The sequence below is a fragment of the Pelodiscus sinensis genome, chromosome 1 (assembly GCF_052426305.1).
Source record: "Pelodiscus sinensis isolate ZL-2025 chromosome 1, ASM5242630v1, whole genome shotgun sequence".
NCBI lineage: Eukaryota > Metazoa > Chordata > Testudines > Trionychidae > Pelodiscus > Pelodiscus sinensis.
Window position 1 is genome coordinate 95,668,729 of NC_143052.1, and position 25,944 is coordinate 95,694,672.

General features: G+C 44.4%; 1 protein-coding gene across 21 annotated transcripts in view; it reads left to right on the forward strand.

Annotated features, from left to right (window-relative positions):
- The window catches only part of RBFOX2 (RNA binding fox-1 homolog 2), a 275,113-nt gene that overhangs the window by 145,413 nt on the left and 103,756 nt on the right, over positions 1-25,944 (forward strand). For 2 of the 21 annotated variants that reach the window (XM_089781497.1, XM_006137942.4), the window contains exon 1: positions 14,315-14,550. The exons of 17 other annotated variants lie outside the window; for them this stretch is intronic. Coding sequence is in view for 3 of the 4 variants with exons in the window: in XM_006137942.4 (XP_006138004.1) it covers positions 14,524-14,550 (27 nt within the window). In the remaining variant the exon portion in view is untranslated. Of the gene's footprint in view, positions 1-3,809; positions 4,169-14,314; positions 14,551-18,367; positions 19,069-25,944 lie in introns of those variants that run through there. 2 more of the 21 variants (XM_006137938.5, XM_089781488.1) reach the window with 2 other exon arrangements.

The window sequence follows — 25,944 nt, forward strand, 5'->3', positions numbered from 1 at the left end:
AGTTACATGTTTACACTTGGGGCAGGCGGGAGCCAGTGCTCGAGGAGAGGCCCCACCCCCATGCTGCTGCCTCTGTGGGAAGCAGCAAGGGGTGGGGGCAGACAGCTCCGTGAAAGCCAGCTTCTCGTGTGTACTGGCTCCTGCCTGCTTCCCTTGTCCCCTGCGCTGCTGCCCCTCTATCAGAGGCAGCAGCATGGTGGGAGGGGGACAGGAGACTTAAAAGCTGGTTCCCCATGGGCACCGGCTCCCACCTCCCCCCCCACCCTTGCTGTCTCTGATATAGAGGCAGCAAGGGGTGCATGTGTGCACATAGTCATTAGGATTAACCAATGAGCTCAGGTTTATTGGTTAATAGTGTAAGCAACTTCATTCTATGAGTGTGTCTAGACTATAGGGTTTTGTCAACAAAAGTGGACTTTTGTCGACAAAACTATACCTGTGTCTACACTGCCGCTGAGTTCTGTCGGCATAACGTTGACAGAACTCAGCAGTTTTGTCGATGGCTGTAAACCTCATTCTACAAGGAATAATGCCTTTTGTCGACAGAGTTCTGTCGACAGAAGGCGTTATTGCATCTACACTGTCCTTTGCGTCTACACTGTCATGTCGACAAAGCAAGCTGCTTTGTCGACAGAACTGGATGTAGTCTAGACGCTCTTTGTCGACAGTATCTGTCGACAAAACTTCTGTCGACAAAAGCCTGTAGGCTAGATGTACCCTAATATCCCCAGCGCCATTGGCCCAGTGCTTACAAGCAACTCTGCAATAACAAACAAGCTATTTTGAATAGCCTTATAACAGCATTTTCTAGAATGGAAGTCCATGTAGTTGGATACTGGGCAATAAATAGTGCATATTTGTACTTTTTTCTGCATGAGAATGGTGGCTTGGTGGCAGTGCAATGATGTAAAAATAGGTTTTGTCATTTACTTTTCTGAAGATGGTGGTGGGAAACCACTTCATCAGTGAGGTGCCACCTAAGTGAATTCATGCTAGCAAGCCTAAGTATGTAAACCGATATCAACTTTAAAACATTGCACTTCTGCTTAGAGTTATTTGCTTATTATAGTTCAGGCAGTACTGAAGATTAGAGAAAAAAGTTTCCTTTGATTTTGTCCATTCCACAGCATTTTATGGATAGCAAGTTTCACTGTTTCCCCCTTTAGAACCAATTGGTTTTCCTGTTATTTATGTTGGTCTTTTCACACAGCAATTGTGGAGATAGAAACATTTTTGAAAGTAGGAAAATATGATCATATAACCACCAGAATTGGTGGAGTGAGGCACTTGGGGGCAGGTGTAATACCTGAAACTGCTTTTAACTCATTTTTAAAATGGATTCTATTTTATTTTATTGTGGGTTCTGTTCCTTTTCCTGACTCATGTTGTAAGCTCCTGGGGGTAAGGATAGTCTCTTATTCTGTACAATGCCTAGCACAATGGGGCCTCTACAGACTAATGGAATATAAATAGTAATGATCATGTTGATGGTATCCTTTCAGCATTAAAATACTTTAAGGTTATGATTTTGTGACATTTTTAAATGTAATGTTAAATTAGGCCTTTTTTAGTTAAAAAAAAAATGCCCCACCTTTGCTGTCACCACTTCGGCTCCATGGGTGGTAGCAGCAGTGGGTACACAAATGTAGAAGAGGGCAAGGCATTGGTGGCTGCCAGTATTTTAAGCACTGTGTTGCACAGAACTGCTGTGTATCTATGCAGCATGAGGCTGTGTCTGCCCTGTCACTACCACCAGTGGAGCTGCACTACTGGTAGCAAGCATGATAAACTTGACACATGTATAGTGAAAATAAGTCTCCCCTCCTCCCCCGAGCTTTAAATCTGAAGCACTTTTCACATGTGTGAGGGCACCCATGGTTCTAAAGCACTTTCAGGTTAGGGTGTACTTAAATACGGAATGAAAATGTTTTTCTGCATAGACGAAATAAGCCAATTTTCTTCCAACTTAACTTGATTTCTGCTTTGCAAGAAGGATTACAGATTGAAATTCTCTAAACTGGGACACACTCATCTGGCAACAGCAGGACTACGGATGTTCCAAGACCAGATGGTCGCAGTGGAAAGCTAGCGCCTGGGAGCCCTGCAGGCTAGCAGGGCAGTGGGAGCCTGATGCACGGCAGCGGGTCTTCTCGGCAGGGCAGCGGGAGCACCATGTGCAGTGGTGAGACTGCCTAGTAGGGCAGTGAGATCCCAGCTTGCGGAGGCAACAGAGACTGCCTAGTGCAGCAACAGGATCTGAATGTGCAGAGGCAGCGAGGGCTGACAAGGTAGAGGGGCCAGTGAGAGGGCAGAGGCTGTCTGGAATGTTGGCGGTCCAGCCAGGGCTCCGGGCCACAGTGGCCAGGGGGCAGAAATGACATCCCCTAGTTCAGCACAGTTCTTCATACAGAACTAGTCACGTCCAGAGGGTGCTGGACCAAGAAGGTCCAACCTGCGTTGATACGTTGGGTACAGTGCTTACATTTCCATCTATTAAATTGAGGGGTGGGGTGGTAATTAAGATACTTGAAAACAGCAGTAGGATAGGGATAAGAAGGTACAGGATATAAATTGATTCTAAACCTTAACTATAGGGGTCACAACTGTGAATATTATCATGCAGAAATTGTTTCATCCCTCACTGAAATGTAGCCACCTCAGAGGTAGGGCAGAGAAGTTATTTAACAGTGCACAGCAATGCTTCGTAAGAGTTCAAGATTTGAAGTGTAAAAAAAAAATCCATCTCTAGTTAAAACGATATGGATAACTGAGGTAGACACTGCTTTTGATCACCACAGCTTTGGTGATCAGTTTTTGAAACTCCAAGGTGAAGGATACCATTACTGATCCTCTGAGGTTGATGGTGTATGGCGTCAAAGAGCAGTTTGGAATTGCTCACTCTTTTCTAAGTGTTAAATGAATGTTTGAACAAATCAGGGTCATGTCTGAAATTGAGCCAATTTCAAGCAGAACTTGGTGAAATTTTCTGTGTTTTGTTGCTAGAGGTCTTTTGTGTCCCCTTCCCTCCACCTCCCTTTCAGGCCATAGTCTGTCTTCTAAGAATCGCTGCTCAGTTCTCAGGTTACAGATAACACACATGGCATTCAGTGCTCTAAAAGGAACTTCTGAACCTGCTGGTCTTTGTCAGATTTACTCATCATCTGTCCATGTCAGTTACACATCCAGTATCCTCTTGTAGGAATGTGTGTACATTTAGAAAGGTACAAGGGAGTTTCCTAAAACGGGAAGAGCAACTGGGTTTCCAAACCTAGCTGCCTTCCCCACCCCTCACCATCCCCTTTGCTGACAAGCCAGAGTTAATCCTCCCAAGTTTGACTGGAACAGCTGAGAGCGTGCATCCTGCATGTTTCAAGGCTTCTCAGTGGATTCATGTTGCCACAGAGCTGGGGGCCCCATTCCCTTCATACACACCCCATTTCAGTGCTGGTTCCGGCAGCTGTCTCTGCCTGGGTTAATGCAGAGAGAGAGAGGTGTTAAACGATACAAGCCTGTATTCTGTCATGAAAGAGATCCCTTCACTGCATATATCAATGTGGTGTCTCTCTTCTCCCCCCTTCTGCATCACCAAAGGATTTCGCTATGCTAATCCCAGCACCTGTCCCTGCCTCGGATAGTAAGAAGGAACTCAGCATAGGGGGAGAAACAGTCCCATATGCTTTTTGCTGTCCTGGATTGGGAGTTTTCCTTCTGACGCACTTACAACCAAGAGCATATGCCCTTTTCTAAATGCTGCTTGCTTCCTCCCATCTCTGTCTGTTGCTGTGAAGTGTTCCCCTCTTGAGTTGCAGGAGAGTTGTCAGCTGAGGATTCGGTTTTCAGTTCAGGAATCCTAATTTAGTAGCCTCAGCTCTGCCCCTTTGCACTTTGGCTCTGCAGTGCTGGATGCCACTGGGGAGGGGAGAAGGGGGGCTGATCTGAACTGAATCAGGCAGCTCCTTTTCATTTTCAGCTGAGCCAGTATCAACCTGAGTAGACCCAGAGTCCTGAGCCAAGCATTGCACAGTGCTGCCAGAGTCCTTTGCATAAGACTGCAAGACGGAGACGCAGATTTGGAGCTTCCAGTTCTCTGTCTAACTGGTCTTTAATTGGAGAATCTTTGGCTATGTATGGTGTGTATTGTATGGATTATCAATACCCAGTTGTCCAGGTAAGCAAAGGAGCAGTTGCAAATTAATAGCCTCTTTATCTTTTCCATATTGTCTTGAGATATGCGTAGGCATGCATTTTATGGAAGGGTGATAGGCTTCTAAGCTCTGCCCCTTCACGTGATGCAGAGCAGGCCTCAGCCTTCTAGGGGCTCTGCACTGAACTTTGCCGTAGCAGGAACTGTGAATTTACTGTTTGGGGGATCCTGTCAAGGGGATTGGCATTTAACTTTGGAGATTTCAGTTGTTCCAGATGCAGTTTCCTGTTTTTTGTTTTTTTTTTTTTCCCCCCCCCCCCCCCCCCCCCCCCAAAGAGGGTGGGAAATGGTTTTGAATTTATAAAACCTTCATACTCTGGGAAGTGACTCTCTTATTGGGCGACTCATTGCATCATCTGGGGGCAGTCCATTTCAGAAACGGAGGGAGCTGTTCCCCACCTGTCCCCCCTCTGTCAGTTGTAACAAACTAGATTTTGTCAGGATTTGTGGAGCCATTTGCCTTTCACTTGTGAAGATCTGGGTGAAAGTCTGCTTTAGGCTGTAGGTGACATGACTTGATGTTTTCAGGCTAGTACTTAGTGGACATTTGTTGGGCCTGTATTCAGAGGTGAATATGGCTACTCAGACTGCGTGGTGTTCCTGAGGGGCTCTGAAGCAACATATTAGAACCGAGGTGCTTTGGCACACTGATGTGGAGAATGGTATCTTCTGCTCTATGCCTGTCTAGCCAGCACTAGCAGCACTTCATTTTCACAAGCACCGAATTCATCCACAAAATTTAACAAACAAAATAAACATCGGGTGAAGATTCTGTGCCCTGAGAATGCCCCAATGGCCACTGAATAGCCAGTGTTTTGTTAGATTATTCTGCTCTGGGGTTCGTATTACGCTACGTGAAAAGAATCCGCCACCAGAAGTGTGTCTCTTGGTTGTTAAGATTTGTTCCTGATAAATGTAGTTCTTTGCACTTGCAACTTTTTATCTGGCTCTGGTCCAGCTGGCAGGTTTGTCTCATCTCTGTTTGAGCCAGCACAGAAATGTACGTAATAGGATGTTAAAATCGAAGAGTGTGCTCTCTTTCTACTCCACCAAGGGAGAAACATAGGGATAGCAAAGCAAAATTAAAACGAACCCTGGAGGCACTTGAAGTAAAGAATTGGAGGGTGAAGGAGAGCACAGTTGATTCTATCTGCCTGTGGTGTATAAACCTTTTAACCATGGTGGCCAATTTAACTGCAAGCCAGTTATCTGCACCAAATGTTAACCCTTTTTTTATGCATTCATGGTTATGGTGTAATTTCAATACCTGACATCACCTTAGTCACCTGCAGTCTAATTATTCTCCTTCCAGCCTCTTTTTCCCTTGGAATTGAATGGCATGGGCTGATGGAAGTCATCAAGTGCATTGAGGTTATAAAGGAATTTAAGAATGGGTAGGAAATGCCCAGGTGTGATGTAGAGCCCCATTGGAAAACAAAGCCTGTCTGTTTAGCCTCTTACAGAGACAGTGGTTAAGTTTCCCCTTGGTTATTTTAGAATGCTGTTTATCCAATGATAAAATGAAGTTCCAAGTGCATACCTGCCTACCTGAACTTGCACCAAGATGCACACACAATCAGTGCCAGTGTACAGATACACTTTGTTTTAAATTTTTAATTAATGTAGTGACTGGGAAATGAGAACCTGATAGTACAGAGCTGGGCGCAGGACTGGGAAGTGCTATGTAAGCTTTCCATACTCCGCTCTGCTGGTGCACCTCTATCACAGCAGCATCCCCAGCAGTTTCAACCTGGGGCTTTTCCTAAGTAGAGACTGACCGCCAATAATGCTAAATTATGGTGTGGTTCTATGGTGTGCACAAATGAGGTGCTGGGTGGAGACCTACCCATCTTACTTCACATGACCACAAAGCAATATCTGATCCCAGGTACCCAGAGTGAATGGACGAAATCTGCTTATCGCATGGATCTTGTTCGTCCTACTCTAAGTTCTTTCTTGCTGTTTCTAGCAGAGCATGATAGAGAGAATTGCTAGCATGCCTAATCCTGACCTACACAACTTTCTGGAAATTCTGTCCTAAATTATTTAATGGGATTTTGTTTGTATTGGTCAAAATCCCATTTAATTGACTAACTGCTTAAACATACTGTTTAACCTGTTAACCGACTAAAGGGGGCAAGTGGGTTGGCCACTGCAGCCCACCTGGAATGGTCCCCCTGCCCGCCACTGGGCTGCAATGTGCCCGGCCACAGGCCGGGGCTGCTTTCCGCACAAGCAGAGACTGCTCTAGTCGGGACGCCAGAGCAGCCCCTGCCTGTCGTAAGCCAGGATGCCCCACAGACAGGGGCTGCACTGAAACAGCCCCTGTATATGGCAGGTCCCCAGCAGGGGCTGGAGCAACCCCCTGCTTGCACCAGGCGGGGAGCTGCTTCAGCCCCACTGGTTAACCTTAACTGGCTTACCAGTTAATCAGCTAACCCTTCATATCCCTAGACAAAACCCCTAAAGAGAACCTTCCTTGCTTGTCGCACCAGAGAGCGCATTGGCCCTTGGGCATTCCTCTTCAGTCAGAAAGGAACAAAGATGGTGGATACAGTAGATATATACCAAACAAGGGAGCTAATTTCTAGCTTGCGAAGTATTCATTTGGGTATGAGATAAAGGCAGCAGTGTAGGCACCTCTATGGACGTGCTCTGGGCTGGCCTTCAGAAGAATGGTACCCTGGGCGCACTTGTATGTTGGTTCCCCTGCCCTGCTATACCAGGCATAGTGCCCCCCATTTCCTTTGGCTGTCATGAGCTCCCCCAACCCCTGAACCCCCATCCTATGCCCCCTTCGCCATTAACTCCTGCCTCTCCTGCACCATAACTCCTATACTGTGCCCCTCACCCCAGCATTTTGTCACCTTCACCCCAACCTCTGCACAATACCATCTTCACCCCAACTTCTGTACTTCCCTCCCACCTGCACCCCCACCTCCAGTTCTGTGTTGCCATTGTGACTACCACATTGCCTCCCTGTCCAGTATCATCCAATACCTGATGCCAGTGGTTCTCAAACTTTCTGGCCCATGGCTCACCTGGTCCAATGCAAACCTTTCCGTGGACCACCAGTTGCTAATGGCAACTCACGGTTAATTATATAATTACACCTGAGCCATTTTGCTAGTGCTGCAGCTTGGGAGAACAGTTTAATTTAACCAGTAAGAAAGGAAATATGAATTTAAATTATTAAACTAAGTACTTTAACTTTCTCATATTAGTTTATCAAACTTTGTTTTAAACAATAAAATATTAATTTATGTCCAACACAAATGGTTCCCATGTTTTTTTTATTTATAGTAAGGGTGGGGAACCTTTTTTGGGTCTGAGGGCCACTGAACCACAGAAAAATCAGTTGGGGACCACACAAGTGAAAAGCGCAAAAAACCCCAAAACCCTCCAACCCCCCCAGCTGTCATTGATATGGCCCACAACTGAGACACTTTGCACCTCTTTCACTCCAGCCCCACCGAGGAGAGGGGCAGGGTGGACTGAGGTTCAGGGCTTCCCGTAAGCCGAATTTACTCTTTTGGGGTTCCAGGATTAGTGGATTTTGTAGGCCCTGGGGTTGGGACAAAAGTGGGGGACGCAGTGTGCGTGACAGGGCTGCCAGTGAGAGGAATGGGGTGCAGGATCTGGGTGAGAGGTGGGGTGAAGTCTGGATTGGAGGAAGGATGCAGGAGTAAACTGGGGGTAGGGGTCTGGCCAGGAGGGAGGATGCAGAAGTACACTGGGGGGGCGAGGTCTTGGCAGAGTGGGGATGTGTGAGGGGGCTGGGGTGTGGGAGCTGGGCGTGAGGCAGCGGGAGGCACTTACTTGCCTTTGTGCCCTGTGCTAGTCCCTGGCACCGCCTCCACTGCTCCCATTGGCCGGATTCCGTTGGAGCACCAGCACTGGCTTCCTGCAAGGGAGAGGAGGTCCTGAGCCTTGCTGTGCGATCCGGCTCATGGGGAAGAAGCGCTCCTCCTCCCCTTGGCTGCGGGAACAGCAGCACGCCCGCCAGGAGAGGGGGAGCGGGAGCGCTCTTTCTCTGCCAGCTGGATCATGCAGTGAGGCTTGGGGCTTTCTATCTCCCCCTCTCCCGCACCAGCGGGAAACTGTCACTGGCATTCCAGGCCCATACACAGAGGGGAGGGGGGAGGGCGAGGCTGCAGTGCCAGCGCGGGCTCCCTACTGCTGGGGTAAGGAGAGGAGCTGAGCTCAAGCAGCGGACCACATAGAAGGCAGCTGCAGAGCCCCCTCCCATTGACTTGGGGAACCCTTCGCACCCCCCTGTGTATGGGCCTGCAGGAAGAGAAAAGCTGGCCAGCAGGAAAAAGGAGCTGAAGGGGAGGAGCAGGGTCAGAGCTCTTTGTGGTGCCCCCCTGGCTGCAGTGCCTTGGGCCTAGGCCCTGATCGCCTGACCCTAAGGCCAGCCCTGGGCATGATCCTGGTTCTGTCTCGTGTCAAGTGGTTGTACAAAGGAAGTGACTAGATGCAGTGCGCTTGAACAGTGGTTGGACTTATGAGCAGTTGCTTTGTTTTCAGAGATGGGTTTTATTAGCAAAAGTCTCTAGAAATTTCTAAGGTGAAAACCAAAATGGATCAAAGCCATCGTACTGACTCACTGATTGTGGCTGTTGCTCCTTTGTGTTAATGACTTCACTACATGAACCTTTGTCTCTGAGTTAATTGTAAAAATAACCATCAAATCACTTGTTTAAGCCTTGGGATTTATCTACTGCAATGTGCTGCTGCAAGTTATCTTGGGCTTGTGAGTTACAGTAAGAGTAAATGCATGCGTCAAGCTGGCTACTGGGTGTGGGAGGCTAAGTTTTTCTTTGTGAGGCAGGGTTCTTAAGGTTTCCTGGGTAGCATTCTGGACCGATGTAGGGTAAATTGTGATACATGCAGGACTGTGCACAGGAAACAAAATATTTGTAGGAGGTTGATTTGGATTTGTTTCTATTCCTGTCGGTTGGGTCTGGCTCCCATTCCCCTTGTAGAATTTGCAGTGGTTATGTTCCTTTTGAAGTGTCTCTATCTCTAGTGTGTTGATTGTAACAATTTCTCTCCAACATGACTGGGGCTGAGTTTATACATGTTTTCCAGATTGCAAAATGGTATATGGGACCACTATTAAAAGCACACTGAAATTGCAGCTTGTGCTGAATGTGCCTTTTTGCCCATTTAGCTATAGGTAGCATATTTTATCAGTACTCCACAGACTACACTGGATTCTCATTCATTCCTAGGTATAATTCAGTGTGTTGAGATTGACCCTTAAAGCCGTATGTATTTTAAGACCTGGTTACCCAAGAAATCACCTTATTTTCTCTCTCTCATCACAATAGTTTAAATGAGTTGGTGTACCTATATTAACATTTTTCAAATGTTGGGAGCTGGCAGCAAAGCATTTTCAGTAGAGAGTTTTTGACTTTGGAGTACTTTTTAAAATTGATTCAGTAGAGCGCATTTTAAGCCCATCTGTTCTCTCAAGCTTTTGCCGAAGGCAGAGAAGTTAGGAGATATTTGTTATACTGAAATGTTAAATTCTGGGTCTGAGTGTCTAATTTTATTTAAGATTGTCTAGTTAAAGACAACTGCCAAAATTCTGCTCCGTAATCTGAGCTTTCTTTGAAAGAAAGTCTGTTTCTACCCGTTACAGTTGCAGAGAGAACTTTGGAAATCTAAACCAAATGTAAACTGATGTAGTGTCACATGCTTGAGTCTGCAGACATCCTGAAACAATGGCTTTGAGAAGCGTGAACTGTCCTATTCACCTCAGTCAACCCTGAGACTCAAAGAGTTCTACACCCATGGAGGTTGCCTTTTTTCCAAGATGTCCTAGATTGAATTTACCATTTTCCTGCAACTGCCCACTTGACATTTTGTTTTCGGCCTTCCTGCCTTGCCAAGATGTGTCTCAGCAGCTCCCTCTCGCACTCCAACTTTATTTCTAAGGAGATAATTGGATTATAGTACCTGTTTCTGGCACTGTTCTACTGAACCAAGCAGTAGAGGGTGTTGAAGCCAGAGCACCGAAAAGTAGTGTAGACTGGAAAGCTAGGCAGCTTGAAGAACAATGCAGAAGCAGAATCTTAGAAATCCAAGGAGAAGAGCCAGTTTACAAATGTTACCCCATCCCTGCTTTCACTGGTAAACTCGAAGGAAGGTTCTGAATTTGGTCTCCTGGGTGACATTTTGCGAGCCAAGGCCACATATAGGAAGTAACAACAAAAATCCCCCCCCAAATAATTATAATTTTACTTCAGTAACTGTTTTCCCTGATAAACATGACTATGGGTGATTTTTCTCCAAAGGCTGGAAGCAATAGTGATGAGTTGAATAAAGTTATGAAACAAAATGGTGAACGATTAATAGAAATCTACAGTGTGAATAGCCAATGGTAGGTGGAATGATAGCACCTCCAAGAAATCCATGGAGTGATGTAAAACTTCCCAGATGGATCATTTCTGCATTTCAGGATAGTTTTGTGGTTCCTTGGTAAATGTACTTGCTTTATATTGCTAAATTGAAGATCAGTTTAGAGGAAGAGGGTCGTTAAAAGAAGACTAGGCATCAAAAGTGCACAGTTAAAAGATCCAAACATAAGTGCTTTTCAGCTTCAGCTGTAGAACAGGTTCTAATGGAATCAACTCAAGAAAACAAAGTCATTGATACTATCTGGGAAAACTTCAGTGTGTGCTATCTAGAAAAGTACAAGTTCTAGTAATAATGAAATCGAAAGGGGAAGAATGGATTTGTGATGATACTTGGGCAACAATGAAAGAAAAGTAATATGAAGCAAATATACATGCATGCTAAAATATGCAAAAAAACAAGCAAATAGCAAGAAGAATACAGAAATCTAGATGAGAGACTGAAAAGAGAGCCAGGAGGGATACAGAGCATATGTTGATAGAAAATATTGAGAGGCTGAAGATCCTACCTAAAGAGGTGACTGTATTGCCCTATATAAGACAAACAACTAATAGGAAAAAATAGCAATAACAAAGGCCCTATGAAAAATGCAACTAGGTAGACTCTTAGTACAGAAAAATAACAAAGGAAAAGATGGTCACAATATTTTCAGATTGTTTTATATAGGCCAAGTGAACAACTAGAAATATGTGAAGGTTTATCATAAGAATTTAATATTGATTTAGGAGATATTCTAATGAAATACATTAGAAAAACCATCAGTAAACTAAAAAATGGGAAAGGAATTAAGAGAGGACAGACAATACTGTAGCAGAGTTCAAAGCAAGTGATGAAACAACCCCCCCAGACTTGTTTTTACCTAGAATATCGAATGAAGAAAATAACCTAATTGAAGGGGAAGAGAGGCCTCAGACTAAAATTGCCATAGAAGAGTGACCAACTTACTGGCAAATATCTGGAGAGGAATCATGTTAATTTCAATTCCTGTGAAAAATCACATGCAACATCATCCTTAAGTGTATCAAGAAACAAATAGATCTCCAATTTACAGTAAAAGAAGCAAGTTTTAGCAGACCATTGAAATCATGTGCAGACCATATTGTTCTCAGGTATATTATAAAAACAGGCATGAAGCAGCAAGAACTCCAGCCCCTAAGATCAATTTCATATATTTCCAGAAGGCTTTTGACAGGAGTGTACACAGAACAGTATCTGGAGAATTACAGCATATTATGGAACACCTTCAAAATTAATTACAATAATCAATTATCTAGATGGTGCTGCTGAATGTACAGTCAGAGATGAGTAACATTAGCCAGAGGTTTGCAGTGACAACTGGGATAAGGCAAGGGTGTATTATGTTAACACTGTTGTTTGCACTGATCATTGAGTATGTCATCAGGAAAGTAACCATAGAAGGAAAATGAAGAATATTATAGAGAATTGATCAAGCACAATTGGATTACTTCATATTGCTGATGATATTGTCCTGCTTAGTTTAACACATCACTTAATGGAAGACAAGACCCAGCTTTTGGCAGGCATGGCAAAACAAGTTGGTTTGTTTATCAACAGGATAAGAGTGTGTGTATACACAATATATGGCTATCAGTGTCCCCAAAGCAACCATCAGGATAGACGAAGAGACAATAGATGAGGTAAAATGACTTACTTATATAGGGAGTCAGATGTACAGTGATGGTGACCTGAAGTTTATGCATCGACAAATAAAAAAGGAGTAAACAACATTAATAAACTTGAAAAGATTTTGAAAAGTAGCATAATGGACACGGATACAAATTTTTAACACTAGCATTATGTCAGTCCCTCATTATGGAGCAAAGACATGGAAATATACAACAGAAATTAATAAGATCAACTCATTATACTTACAGTTCTTCAGAGTACAATAGAAAGTTTCTAAATAGAGCAAATCAACCTAAAGCATCGAACACAAGATGATGATAGACATAATTAGGACAGACTTTATGGATGCCACTGACATGATTTCCACATAAAGTTATTATTTGGATGCTGCCTGGAAAGAGAAAAATAGTAATCTAAAAAAAACCTTGAGGAACAATAGAAAAAAGCCAGACATATCAATATGACACTTAAAATTCCAAACAGACGAGCAGAAGACCAAAATAAATGGTGGAAACTGGTGAATATGTGGAAGGATAAAGAAAGGTATTTTCCAGTCGTAAGCCATAAGTGTGTTGGCAGGAAGGCAAATGGATAAGGATGAAGAGTATTACATAGGTAAAAGAATAAATATTGGTGGAGGATTTAAAGGTTGTTGCAGTAGAATTTGCTCCCAATGTGCTACACAGAGTGCATGTGGCCTTCAGTAAGGTATGATTTATTTGAAGGAGAGACTTTGGTGCCCTGTAGTTTTATTCTTGAGGAAAGGTGAAAGCGATACAATGATAAGGAAGGATGGGTCAGTGGTTGACACTAATCTGGGATGTGGGAAAACTGGGTTCAATTCTCTGCTTACCACAGACTCCCTGTATGACCTTGGGCAAGTCAATTGCTCTATGCCTCTGTTGCCTGTCTGTAAAATGAGGATTATGGTATCTCACACAGGGAGTTGGCCAAATAAATATGTTAAAAATTGTGTGGTACTCAGCTACAGTGACCAAGGGGGCCAGATAAACACCAGATAGATAGAGGAGCCTGGGAAAGAATTGGGATGAAGGAAATACTGTTACCAATGCAAACTTTTCCATTGGTATCTCATCAGGTTCACGTGTAATCTCTCATCCAGTGACTTTAACGTCTGTGATAGTTCTGTGTAAAAGTATCAGACTGTCAGGCAAAAGTTAAGGTGTGATCTCCCATTGTCAGGCTGTTTCTGGTCCAGGACTTAGGTTGGTCTGGGGAAATTGAGGTAGACAATAGCTCTGTGTTAAGTCTGTTGAACTATTTGAGACCATGGGTTCAAGTGGGCATAAGCAATATTTTAGTTTCACTTACATGGAACATATTTTGTCATATGGGCAGAGATTTTTTTTCTGTATAATACTTTTTGTTTCCATACTGCTACATTTTTCTCCCTTCTTCCAAATGATCCCACAGTTTTAGGATCAGATATTTTTTAATGTCACCTCTGCCCTATTTTTTTATGGAGATTCTGAAGCCCTGCAAGGGGGACACTCTGGAAATGTGTGCATTGGCAATTATGCCTTGATAATTGTGGGGAATCCTTGTCACTTAAATACCAGCATCTAGGCTCATTTGACATATGAGACAGTATTGTAGGCATGTGCTTTAGTGTAAATAAATATTTCATATTGTCAGCTGCAACACGATTTGCAACCTTCATGGCTGTTGACCTTTTGCTGTGAGAGAAAGTGTATGCAGTTCTCAGGTTAGTTCTGTTTCAGTGACTAGCCAACCTTCCTGGTGCATCTCTGTTTGCCTACATGTAGAGCTGAGCGCACACATGACAACTGTACACACACATCCCTTTCCCCCAAGCCACATACACAGAGAGCAAACACTGGCTCCCAGAGTCGCAGCCTCCAAAAGGCCTCTCTGTGTCTCTGAATTGGATATGTCAGCAGGCCAGGCAGGGATGGAAGGAGGAGGCGGGACCCTGCTCTGATTAATTACCTTAGGCATTCGGGGGTGGGGCTTCCATCAGCCATCTGGCTGAGATATGGGAGGGAGCTGGAGGGAGGGGGAGAGGGAGAGGCAGCCAGAGAGGAAGAGAAAAGAAAGGAAGAAACACTAGAGAAGAAAGGGAGGAAAACGGGCGAAAGGGGAAATCCCCACAAGCTCAGAAGATCCTCACGAGGGCAGGGTGAAAAGCAAAGAGCCAAGGAGGTTCTAGTACATCCGTCTCGAAGGGTTTTTTCCTCCCACTTGTTTCTACTCCGCTTTGGTTTATGGAGAAAAAGAAAATGGTAACTCAGGTAAGGTTTGTGTTCCCTGCTGCGGTCTGCTGTCTCTCCCTGAAACTCCCAGGAGCGGGGAATGGGGAGGCTTCTCGCAGTGCTCTCGCCTGCTGGAAAAAAGCAGCTTTTAGCGTTCTGAGCCGCGGGAGGATTGATCTGCATGGGGTGTGTGTGTGTGTGTAGCTTACCCCCTCCACCCGTGCTCCATAGCAGATTCCTGTTTCCTGTGCTGTGCAGCTGCAGCTCAGGAAAGACCCTGTGGGGATTTGTCTACCTCTTTGTCTTGATGTTGAGAGGGAGGGAGAGGGACTGCAGAGGTACTGAGGGATTCTCACACAACTGCCATGAAACGAGGGGCTTCACTTTCCAGGTTCACAGGAGAATTTGCATGAATAGGTTACCAGGGGGTTGGACCTCACTCCCTTTCTCCTCTCCTATTTTGGCTTGGGAGCTGGAATTTAACTCCTTCACTCAGTGGCTATGGCATCTGTGGGAGAATTATTCATTTATGGCTCAGTTAGTAGCACAGGCCCCAGCAGATGGGGGTCCTCTGCATATTTACGGAGCAGGGGATTTGAAACCCCTCATCTTTGACAACTAATTTAGCTTTTTAGTGCCCTCTCGAGAGCATAGTGCATGGGCATATGTAGGTCTTCTTTACAGTGGGGTTAAATCTGCATTTTAATGACTTGTTTCCGACAAACACAAAGGCAAATATCCCCCTGCCACCATCTCTCAGGTGGCTCTGCTGGTTGCCCTCCAAGCCATGGACCTTTCTTTAAACAGATGTAAAAAGGGGAATGGGACTAATTACAGTTTAGAATGGGGAAAGTGCTTGTGTTGAGGACAACTGACATTTGTCAGGGAACTTACCCAAGGTCTGCAGCCATCATCTTTCTCCCCCTGTGAGGGGATTTTATCGGACAGTGCCCACCTTTTAAGGACACTTCTTGTTTTGGGATTTTTTTGGCATGGAATCTCCAAGTCACCATTGTAGGGAGAAAGTAAGGAGAGGAGGAGGCAGTGGCGGGAAGTAGCATCGCAGAAGCTGGAATCCTTTACCGTTAGACATTATATAATGCCCTGCAGTACCGTGCAGAGCCAGAAACCTTTCTGGGGTATTCCCAAAGGAAGTGGGGGTGGAGGAGAGGTCTAGCGGAGGGAACTTTTCATCAGATTTCTGCGGTTGGTGAATGCTCTTTTTCTTTGGATTCCCGCTTTATTTGGAAAACATTCTAATTTCACACATACACATCCATTTTTAACTGCCCTTAGCTTAACTGAATGCATGTTTGCTGTGACTGTGCCTGTCCCACTGCAAGGGGACATTTCATAGATGTTTGGCTTAGCATGAGACAGCCACAAGAAGTGGTGATACCAGCTTTAACCCCTTTCAGTCTCTCTCTTCTTGCACTAAGGCATTTTCCAGGTCTCCCCAGCTCCCCTCTTCTGCTTTCACTGTCATACTTGTCATCTCCATCAGTGTGCCCTTTCATCCAGACCAGGTCTTTCTGTTTTCAGCAGAAGGCTTTCAGTAATGTTCTGAGACTTTCTGCCTCCATTTAGTTTAATAAATGGTCCTAAAACTGTGCCTTAACAGTTAGGATGCATCTAGACAGCGGCGCTATTTCAGGATACTTCCGGTATCCCTAAATTGCATTTTCTGTGTCTTGACAGTGCACCCATTATTTTGAAATAGCTTTCGAAATAACGGGCACGCTATTGTGACATCCCTGTAAACCTTGTTCCACGACGATTAAGGGACATTGCGGAATAGCGCTCTATTTTGCTGTGTAGACAGCACCAAATTTCAAAATAAGCTATTTCAAAATTAATTCAAAATAAGCTACACAGTTTGCATAGCTCAAATATCATAGCTTATTTCGCGCTAAGGATGCAGTGAAAACGCATCCTCAGCGTCCTGTAGTGTGCCTATAGATTGTGCAATTATTGTACAGTTGTATATACATAGTCTGTATTCCTCTGTGTGCGTATGTGATGTGTCCTTATTGTGTGTACAATTATTGTGCACATAGCCTGTGTCTGTATTGTGTGTGTCTTTATATAGTTGTACATGTGTGTGCCTGTGCCCTCGATTACAAGTGTGCACAGTAAGTGTGTGCATATGGCCAGAAAACCTGTGATGGAACGTGTAGGCATAGAGACATGCAGGAGCTTCGAAAGATGGGATTCTTGTAGTACTTCATGAAACAGAAAAATTAAAAACCTATTAATGGGTTCTGGGGATACCCTAATAAGCCAGGTGAGGAAAGCCTGATATATTGCTTGTCCCAGAGAACCATTAATTCACAAGCGTGTGGGAGAACATATCAATCTCATGAATTACTAGTCTTGGTTGACCTTGAATTACAGAGTCTTAAGTGATAGAAATGTAGCTGTGTTAGTCTGGGGTAGTTGAAGCAAAATGCAGGACAATGTAGCACTTTAAAGACTAACAAGATGGTTTATTAGATGATGAGCTTTCGTGGTGGCCCACGAAAGCTCATCATCTAATAAACCATCTTGTTAGTCTTTAAAGTGCTACATTGTCCTGCATTTTGCTTCAGAGTCTTACGTGTGATTTCAAGGATACATTTGTTTAATGGAAGTTGCACGTTAATACTCTGATACGAGAGAAATCAAAATTAAAATAACCAGATGGGTCTGAAAGCTCAGACGACATCTTTCTCTGAAGGCTCTCTGAATGGTTGGTGATATCAGTTTACTCAAATGTAAGTAAAGTTCATCCATAAAGTCGTGCCATCTTTTAGGAGGACTGCATAGGTTGCTTAAAGACAGGCTCTATCTATGTGACTTTGCTGCAGTGTTGGGGTGTTACGTGGTCTAGAATAACGTGGCATACAGAACAGCATCCTCTCCCATGTTAGAGTTGTCTGATTCTGTGTATTGCAGTGACCCTGTTCAAAGCTTGTGAGTGAAAACCCTTATTCCAGTAGGACTTTGAGCCTTTATGTATGGAAAGCAAGTGATCTGTATTAAGCTTAAAGCAGTCTTTCTCTGTGTAATGCTGTCATATTTTCTCACAATCTGCTGCACACCCATTTTCTGGAACATCTCAAATCAAGGTGATATGGTTTGTCATATTTTAGGGAACAAGCTTCCCAGTCTCCCTGGAAGTGAGAGAGTGAGCTGTGATGTATGAAGGGCCATTAAAAAAACGAGGAAGAGATCAAAGCTAGAATTAATGTTTGGGAAGAAACAGGAGATTCTGATATACTTTAAAAATAGGAAATCAAGTTTACTAATGAGAATTTAAAATGAGTTCATTAGCAGAATGTGCCCCAATTCCCTTAATCCTAAATCAGTGAAAATGAGTGTAACCTGGGTCTAGTATGTCATGTGCTAATTGCAGATGAAAGGGAAAGCCTTAGGTGGAGAGGAAAAAAATTATATGTTAAAGGACTTTTCTCTGTGAATTACATGGTAAGATTGCTAGCTTCAGTGAAACACAAAGCCCTCCCTTTCTTGGACAGGCCTGTGCCTTGCTGGCATTTTCCTCAGAATCTGTTTCCCATCATGGCTGAAAGAGGGGGAAGGTGTTGAACATCTGGGAAAAGAGAAAAGGGGCTGCTGTGCCTTTAAGGAGTTCAGCAAGCCCATGTGGCCACAGGCAATTCTGGAGTGTATTCCTTTGTAATGAATCACCCGTTCCATTGTTTGCTTCCCCCTCCCCTGTAGCTTGGAGGAATGGAGCTTTTCACCTGGGCTGCTGCCTGCTCAAGGTTCTTGTTCCGAGGGGGGAAGAGGAGGAGGGGATATTTGCTGTAATTAAAGCCAGACACAAGAGAGCTGCTGTCTTCAAACTAGAGTGCCCCATTTTCTCTCTTAACATGTCGTGGGGTAGGAGGGTGGCAGCTTTGCATTCTGTGGCAGATATAGGCAGTAGTATCTGAGGGTCTGGTATTCCCTTTCACGTGAGTCCTGAATCTCCTTGTAGGATTACTAGTCTCCATTTTGTGACACCATCAGAAGTGACTTCATTCCATTCTCTGCCAGCATGCCCCCTCTCCCTCCAGCACCCCTCTGAGACTCCAGCTAGCACAGTTTATTTTGGCACGTGCTTGACTCACTACGCTCTGTCCAGGGCTCAGGGAGGTGGTGGGCTTTGTGGGTTTGAGACTAATTTATGTTCCAGTTAAAACATACTAGCAAAGGCCTCACTTTTTCCAGAGATTATTTCTTCCCTTCCCCCTTCTATAACCCTTTCCTTTCCAGGTTCGCTCCAATCTGTTAGACAACCCTCTGCAGCCAGAAGTTGCTCGCCCAGTCTCTGCTTCTTTTGCAAACAAATGCAGAACTCCTTAAATGGAGATCTTATTTGAATCTGAGCAACTTTCTGACTCATTAAAGGCCTCTCTCTCCCTGTGCCCATCTCATTCCTTTGCCTCAATCTCTCTCCCTGTCTTTCCCAATCCACCCTTACAGTAATGACCAGATAAAATGGATCTTTGTCTGCACCCTCTATTGGGATTAGTCAGGTGCTGTACGTTAGGTGGGGTAGGGACAGGAGGCCAGGTAAGGATGCTATCTTGTATTATCTAAAAATAAACAATGCATTCTGTTATATGAAACTGTCCTCCTTTGTCTGAACTGTCTGTAAGAAAGACTCAATTCCACTTCCTCTTACAATAGGTGGTGAGATTTCTTTTTCACTCCCTCTCGGGAGAGTTGTATGCTGCTGAATCCCTTTGCTTCTTTTAAACACATCTCCCCTTCCTGTGTGATGAGTAGAACTAAATTCTCCCTGTTCCTTCAAGGACTCCCCTCCCTGTATGATGTGTGTTTCTCTAGTCCTCCCACACCCTTTTTGCTATATGGTGTCTCCATCTTCCTCGGACAAACTCTCTTCTCTGCTGTTCGATTTGGGGTTCCTGTCACAGTGTGCTCAATCTATTGAAAGACTGCATTTCTCTTGATGCTAGGATTCAATGTTCATAGTTTTCATTCTGAAAAGGGTGCCCATTTAAATATACATTGCTTCTGTGCATGTTGCATTTCCTTGTCTCTGCTCATTTTCCCTCGTTTATGCTCCTAGGACTTTTTTTTTCTAATGCTGCAGACACTGTTGGTAGTGGAGGGGTGAGTTTGTTTGTGTGAGAGCAGGAGTCCTTGCAGGTAATTTTTCCAAGAGAGCCTCCCAGTGAGGAATCTAGTAATGGGTATCAAGCTCATTTTAAGAGTCTTTACTGCATTTAGAAGAAGAACTTAAAATCATTGAGGCCTGTCAGGACCTAGAAGCATTGAAAGACTATTCTCTGCACCACCCTACTGAGGACTTTCAGGCATATTTGAAAGTGCAAACTCCAGGCACTCACTTAGCAGCCTCAGGATGGCAGACTGCATTTAGTGATTCCTAAGCAGTGAGGTGGTGTGAAAGGGAATTTGATACATCTGTGCCATTTGCTCAAATCCAGTCTCAGGAATTAACTATTTCATTTTAGCGCGTGACTATTTTTGGAGTCAAAGGTGATTTAGTGGTTGGTGTCTAGGATTGAAAATTAGGAGATTGGAGTTCTTAGGCTCACAGTGAAACATATTGTCACTATCAGATTAAAAGTGCTATGTAAATGGAAAGTACTGGGTTTTTTTTATTACTTCCAGAAGTGGTCCCAACATGAAAGATCCTAATACATTGCTCACTGGATATGGTGAGTTAGCAAGAGCCATTCGAGAATAAGGAACCGTTGGTGTTCTCCTGTATGTCTTTTGGCCAAGTTGGAAAAAAACCAAAACACAAGTTCTTTGTAACCGATGGGATTGCAATGAATTAGTATTGGACACCTACTGACTGCAAAGCAGGATCTGCTACTTGCCGGAGGAAAATCATGAGAGGGCAGGCTGACTTGGCTTACAGACATTTATATCAGGATGAACTCCATTTTCTCACTAGCTTTTATAGGTAAAGTGATTGTGCTCATGTGTCAAATTCTAGAAACAATTTCAATGGGAGATGCATCTGTTCATTTGTTGGAACAAAGTAGTATATTATTCTCTTTTCTTTCCTCTTACCTTCACTCTTGCCATTTACCAGTTAGCTTCTTAGGCTACAGAATTAATCCAGAGATTTCCTTCAGAGGTTTAAGTGCAGGGTGTAGAAGCAATCAGATGGCCTCACTATGGGGCCCACAGATGGAAGAAGTTTGCTTGTTAAAAAAACCACATAGATTTAAGAGGAATGTTGTTGGGTCCTCTCCCTTTTCTCATTTATTTTCTGGAACCTGAAAACAAAAATCTTACCTTCCCGCTAAATCTATTTTCCATCTACATTATGTGAAACTGCTCTGATTTGTTGTAGGGTTATCTATGGTCTCTCTGCTGTGCAGATGGGGTGTTTTTTTTTTTTTTTTTTTTTTTTTTGACTTGCTAGTGAAACCTTTTTCAAAAAATAAAGAATTAAATGGATTTTGCAAATAGATGGAAAATAAATCAGGACTGATGTTGAGCCTGTTAAGAGGGACTGTATGCTGCTTTCAAATTTCTTATTTTTCGCCTTACCAAGCTCAGTCTGTTTATGTAATTCATATTAATATTGCAGACCAGACAGAACAAGTTAAAAGAACGATATTAAGGTTACAAAGTAAAGCACTCAAAATCAGGACATTCCAGAATGAAGGTTGTCTATACAAACTCCGTTCAGCCCCTTTGTGAAATATGCATTATGAAACCGTTTGTAATTTCACGATCTCACAATTTTTTTCATGGAAAAGAAAAAGGTTTTAAAAAGAACAAATAAAATTCCATCACGTGGCATTGTATTGACACACAAGTAGATCATCAGTGTAACTGGAACCTTTAGATCTACTATCCAGATCTCTGCCACTTGAGCTAAGGGAGTAAATGATATCAGTAGTAGGTGGACCAGCACTAGAGGGAAATGAGACATAGGTTTTGCCAGTGGGTTGCAGAGCTATTTGCTGACTCCAAGGAAATGGGGAGATTCAGGAGTCTTAAATTCCATTTCAGGGTTTTGAGGAAAGGGTGCTTTTGTGGGTATAGACTCTACTGCTCATTCCCCCAACCATAACCCCTTCTGCCTTGTCCGGTCCATCCTGTCCACATCCCTGTCCTGTCTTTGACCCACCCTTGGCTGTTTATCCCAATTCCTTCTGCCCAGTCAGGTCTAGTTCCTCTCTTCCTGGCTCCAGTCACCAGAGGACTTTCTCCCCCCACCCACCTGTATTCCCCATCCCTACTGGCTCTTAGTCCCAATCACCTCCCCTGGGTTGAGGTTAATTGGTGGCGGCTGGAACAGCCTTTATCTGGGGCGGTCATGGGCACCTCGCAAGCAGGGGCTGCTCTGGGGTCCTCAGTAGCCTCTGTCCATGGCAGTCCCAGGTGCCCCACAAGCAGGGGCTGCTCCTAGCATCTGGGACAGCTTCTGTCCATGGTGGAATCCCTGCAGGCAGAAGCTGCTCTGGCATCTGGAGCAGCCTCTGTCTGAAGTGGGCCCGAGTGCTCCACATGCATGGGCAGCTCCATCATCTGCCCTCCTGCCCACCTTCCCTTGAACCAGTTAACCAATTAGGTGTGATTTTTACATCCCTAGTTCCTTGTCCAATTTCAGTACGTCTCCCCCCTCTTTTCTGATCCCTTCTCCCAGCCAGCCTCATTGGCTAACTTCTAGCCTGAGTCTATCACTGTGGCTATCATCCCAGTCTATTTGCTCAGCCAGTCTTGGTCTTCCTTGCAACTGTAGCTGCTATCCCCAGACTTCTTGTGCCAGCTACTCTCCCTTCCTCAGTTTCCCCCAGGAGGCCTGGCTCTTGTCTCCTCTGAATTCTAGTCAGGCAGTTTCTTTCTCTGCCTAGAACCAGTAGAAGAGTAAAGGAGAACACAGGAAAGAAAGTCTCCCCTGCTATCTCTTCAGGTGCTGAGACCTGGGCTCAGACCCACCATATGGTCAGCAGCAGTCCAGAACTGCAGTTGCAGTGAAAGTCTTGCTTGGCCCCAGGCTAGAACATGCCTATTGCAGATGGAATCTTGAGGGAATTTAGCTGCTAAAATCTAAGATTTTTCTACCTAGCATGTGCAAACTGATTTCCCCCCAAAGGCTTATAATTTGGCCAAGTTTGAGTGGATTTTCAAAGGAATGGAAAAGACATCTCTCACACCAAGGCCTCCCTCTGCCAAACTGCCTTGCTTCACAGCATGGTGGTGCTATGTTTCTTCAAAGAAAGAGTCACTGAAATGTTTTACATTGGGAAAAACAAAATATTTTTCCCATCCCTTTTTTTCTGCTGAACCATTTTGGTTGAAATTTTCACAAAAACTCAGCCTAAATGGCATATAAAACGGGCACATGGCATAAAAAATGGCACATAGCATAGAAAACTTCAAATAGTTTGACAAAATTATAAGTAACTGAAAACAGAGTCCCACAATGAACAGTGTTGGACAATCTTAAAAATAGGCAACAGTACAAGCTCTATAATTGGGCTTGGCAAAATTCAAGTTTTATTTGTTAAATAATGTTGATGGATAACAGTTTAAAATTAAACTTCTTATTTTTATCTTTTAAAATGTTCAGTTATGCAAAAATATGTTTTAATACATTTCCCTGAGTTTATCAATATAATTTTTCACAGTTGTGAAAAATTGTGGGGGAGTCAGGCAGTGGGAGGTGTCAATCAGTAATTATTTAATGACAGTAGGCATTGAATCAAAAAGTTAAAGCTTTATAACTGTTAACAACATCACATGTCAAAATAAACACAATAAACATCCTTAAGTAAAACTCTTTACTTCTCAAGCAGATTTTTTTTTTTTGGCCTACTTGTAAGTTTTGACTGTTGATGGAATTATTTTTTCATTTGGCTTGTGTGTGCAGGAAAATAAACATGTATCGACCAATACAAATCTAATGCTTTCAAGCCTACTTGTAATAATTATTCTTATCTCAAATACAGTAGAACTTATGAACAATTTCCATTTTTGAACTCTGAAATGTTCGTAACTGTAAAAAAAAAAAAAGTTATGGTTCTTGCAGAACGTTACCACTGAACATTGACTTAATATAGCTTTGAAACTTTACTATTCAGAAGAAAAATGTTGCTTTCCCTTTAATTTTTTCAGTAGTTTACATTTAGCAGGGCACTATTATATTTGCTTTCCTGTGTGTGTGCACTTCTGCCTGTGTTCTTTTGATTTCAAATGAGGTGTGTGGTTGACTGGTGAGGGCATAATTCTGAGGTTCTACAGCAGGGGTAGGGAACCTTTTTTGAGCTGGGGGCCTCTGACCCACAGAAAAATCAGTTGAAGGCTGCACACAAATGAGAAGCAAACAAACGAACAAAAACAACCCCCCACTGATGTGGCCCCCGATTGAGAAGGAAAAAGATGTTCCCCTTGCACACTAGAGTTGGGGGGGTGGGGAGGGAGGAGTGGCTAGTAGATTTTGCATGCTCCAGCCCCATGGTGAGGTAGCAGAGGGTCTGGAGACAAGCATGGGCTCCCCAGTACTCCCGGGCCTTAGGTTCTCCATTCCTGATCTACAAAGTGCAGTACCATCCAGTTATCTGTGGGTGCAAGAGGACACTACAACTTTTGGGGGACAGCCTACTTAACAAACTTTAAGTACTATAATACGTTGAGGAATTTGAGAGTGCAGTTAAAGCCTGCTGGGCTGGCCTTCCTTATTTAGAGAGAGCCATCCTACATTCCTTAGAATTCTAAATTTCAAAGAGCAAATTTGACTTTCAGATAACTGTTTTTGAATACGTTTTAGACATCAAAGTTTGACCTAAGCAGTAAATACAAATATCATTCCAATTCACCTTTCAGTTTATCCTGTCCTTCTATAAAAAGCCTGTCTTGCCTTCCAATCCCTAGGTTATAGCTAGGCTTAAAATATTTTTAAGAAGTGTGAGAGGTTCACCTAAGAGTGAACTCAAGTTTCTTTTGGACAGCCTTTGTCCTCTGTGGTGCACACATCCCTGGAAACTTACACTGTCTTTAAGTTGTTTTGTTGTCCTTTTCTGTATCTTTTCTTGTTTTGTTGTGCCCTATGTAACACTTGCAGTAGGGTGATCAAAACAGAACACACTATTCAAAGTGACTACTTTCAGGGGCAGTGGGAAGGACATTTAACTCGCCCCCTTTTTGAGAAAGATCTCTCACTGTAGTGCTAATTAGAACAGTAGCTCCCAACTTTTTTGATACTAGAGACTTGCAAACACATTCACAAACTTTTGGTGGACCAGCACCATTTTATATGTATGTTCATTATGCAAATAATGAATATGCAAATATGCAAATAAAATTTTACCCATATACCAAAAGCCCCAGCCTCCAGAGTCCGTGTCAGCCCTAACCTCTAGAGCTCCCCATCCCTCCGCTACCCCCCAGCACTAGCCAATGATCCCAGAGTCCCCTGCACCCAAACCCCCAGTGCCAGCCTCCCATCTTCAGAGCCTCCTAAGTGCCAGCCTCCTGTTTCCAGAGCCCCACTGCAACCAATCTCCCCAGAGCCTCCTCACAGTGCCAGCCCTCAGACTCTAATATTAGCCCTGTCCCCAGAGCCTTTCCACTACTAGCCCCGCCCCAGTGCCTGTCCCCCCCCCCCCCCCCCAATACCAAGTCCTGTGCTGCCTCCCAGCCACCAGCTGAGCACTGCTGCCCGGGTCGTGGCTGCTCTAAGGTGGCTGTGCTGGGCTCCACGCGGCCCTCCTGCCATGCAGCAAAGTGCTTTCCTGTGGCTGGGAAGAGACCCCGCCGCTGCACTGCCAGGCCTGGACACAACCCAGCCCCTGACACAATCACGGGATTGGCGGTGTCTGCGGCACAAGTGACGGGTGGGTGCATGTTTCTGGTAGCTCGAGAGTTCCTCCCCTGGCTGTTAATAGTCGGTGCCTACAAGCCCAGGGTTTCTCAGCCCATGCGCGTCTTGGGCTCACGGCACCTACCCAACAGCTCGGTGGTACTAGCGCCCAGACACTTACTGGTTTGAGTCAGGAAGCCTGGCTCCCCCTGCACAACTCTGACTTGTGCTGATGGCTGCAGTGCCCCAGGACTTTGGGAAGTGGCCAGACTCGTGGTGCAGGCCGGAGCTGGCAGGGAAGACCCCGTCGGGGAACCCGGGCCTTGCCGGAGGAGAGGTGGAAATCATGGACTCCCAGCATGGCTCCCCGGGCCTCTAACCTGATCCACCTCGGTATCGATAAAGGCCAGTACGCTCATGGCCATGAAGGCACCGCTCCCTGATCCCAAACACACTGCCTGCAATGGAAAGGAGATGGGACAGCCGCCTGGCACGCAGCCCTGCTGGCTGGGCTGCGTGGCTGCTGCAGACCTGAAGCCAGGGCTGGTGAGGCTGTCCCTGCAGGGACAGCCTCATCACGGCCCAGCTCCAGCCGCAGCACATGGGACAGTCTGCAGTGCCACTCACTGTGGGTA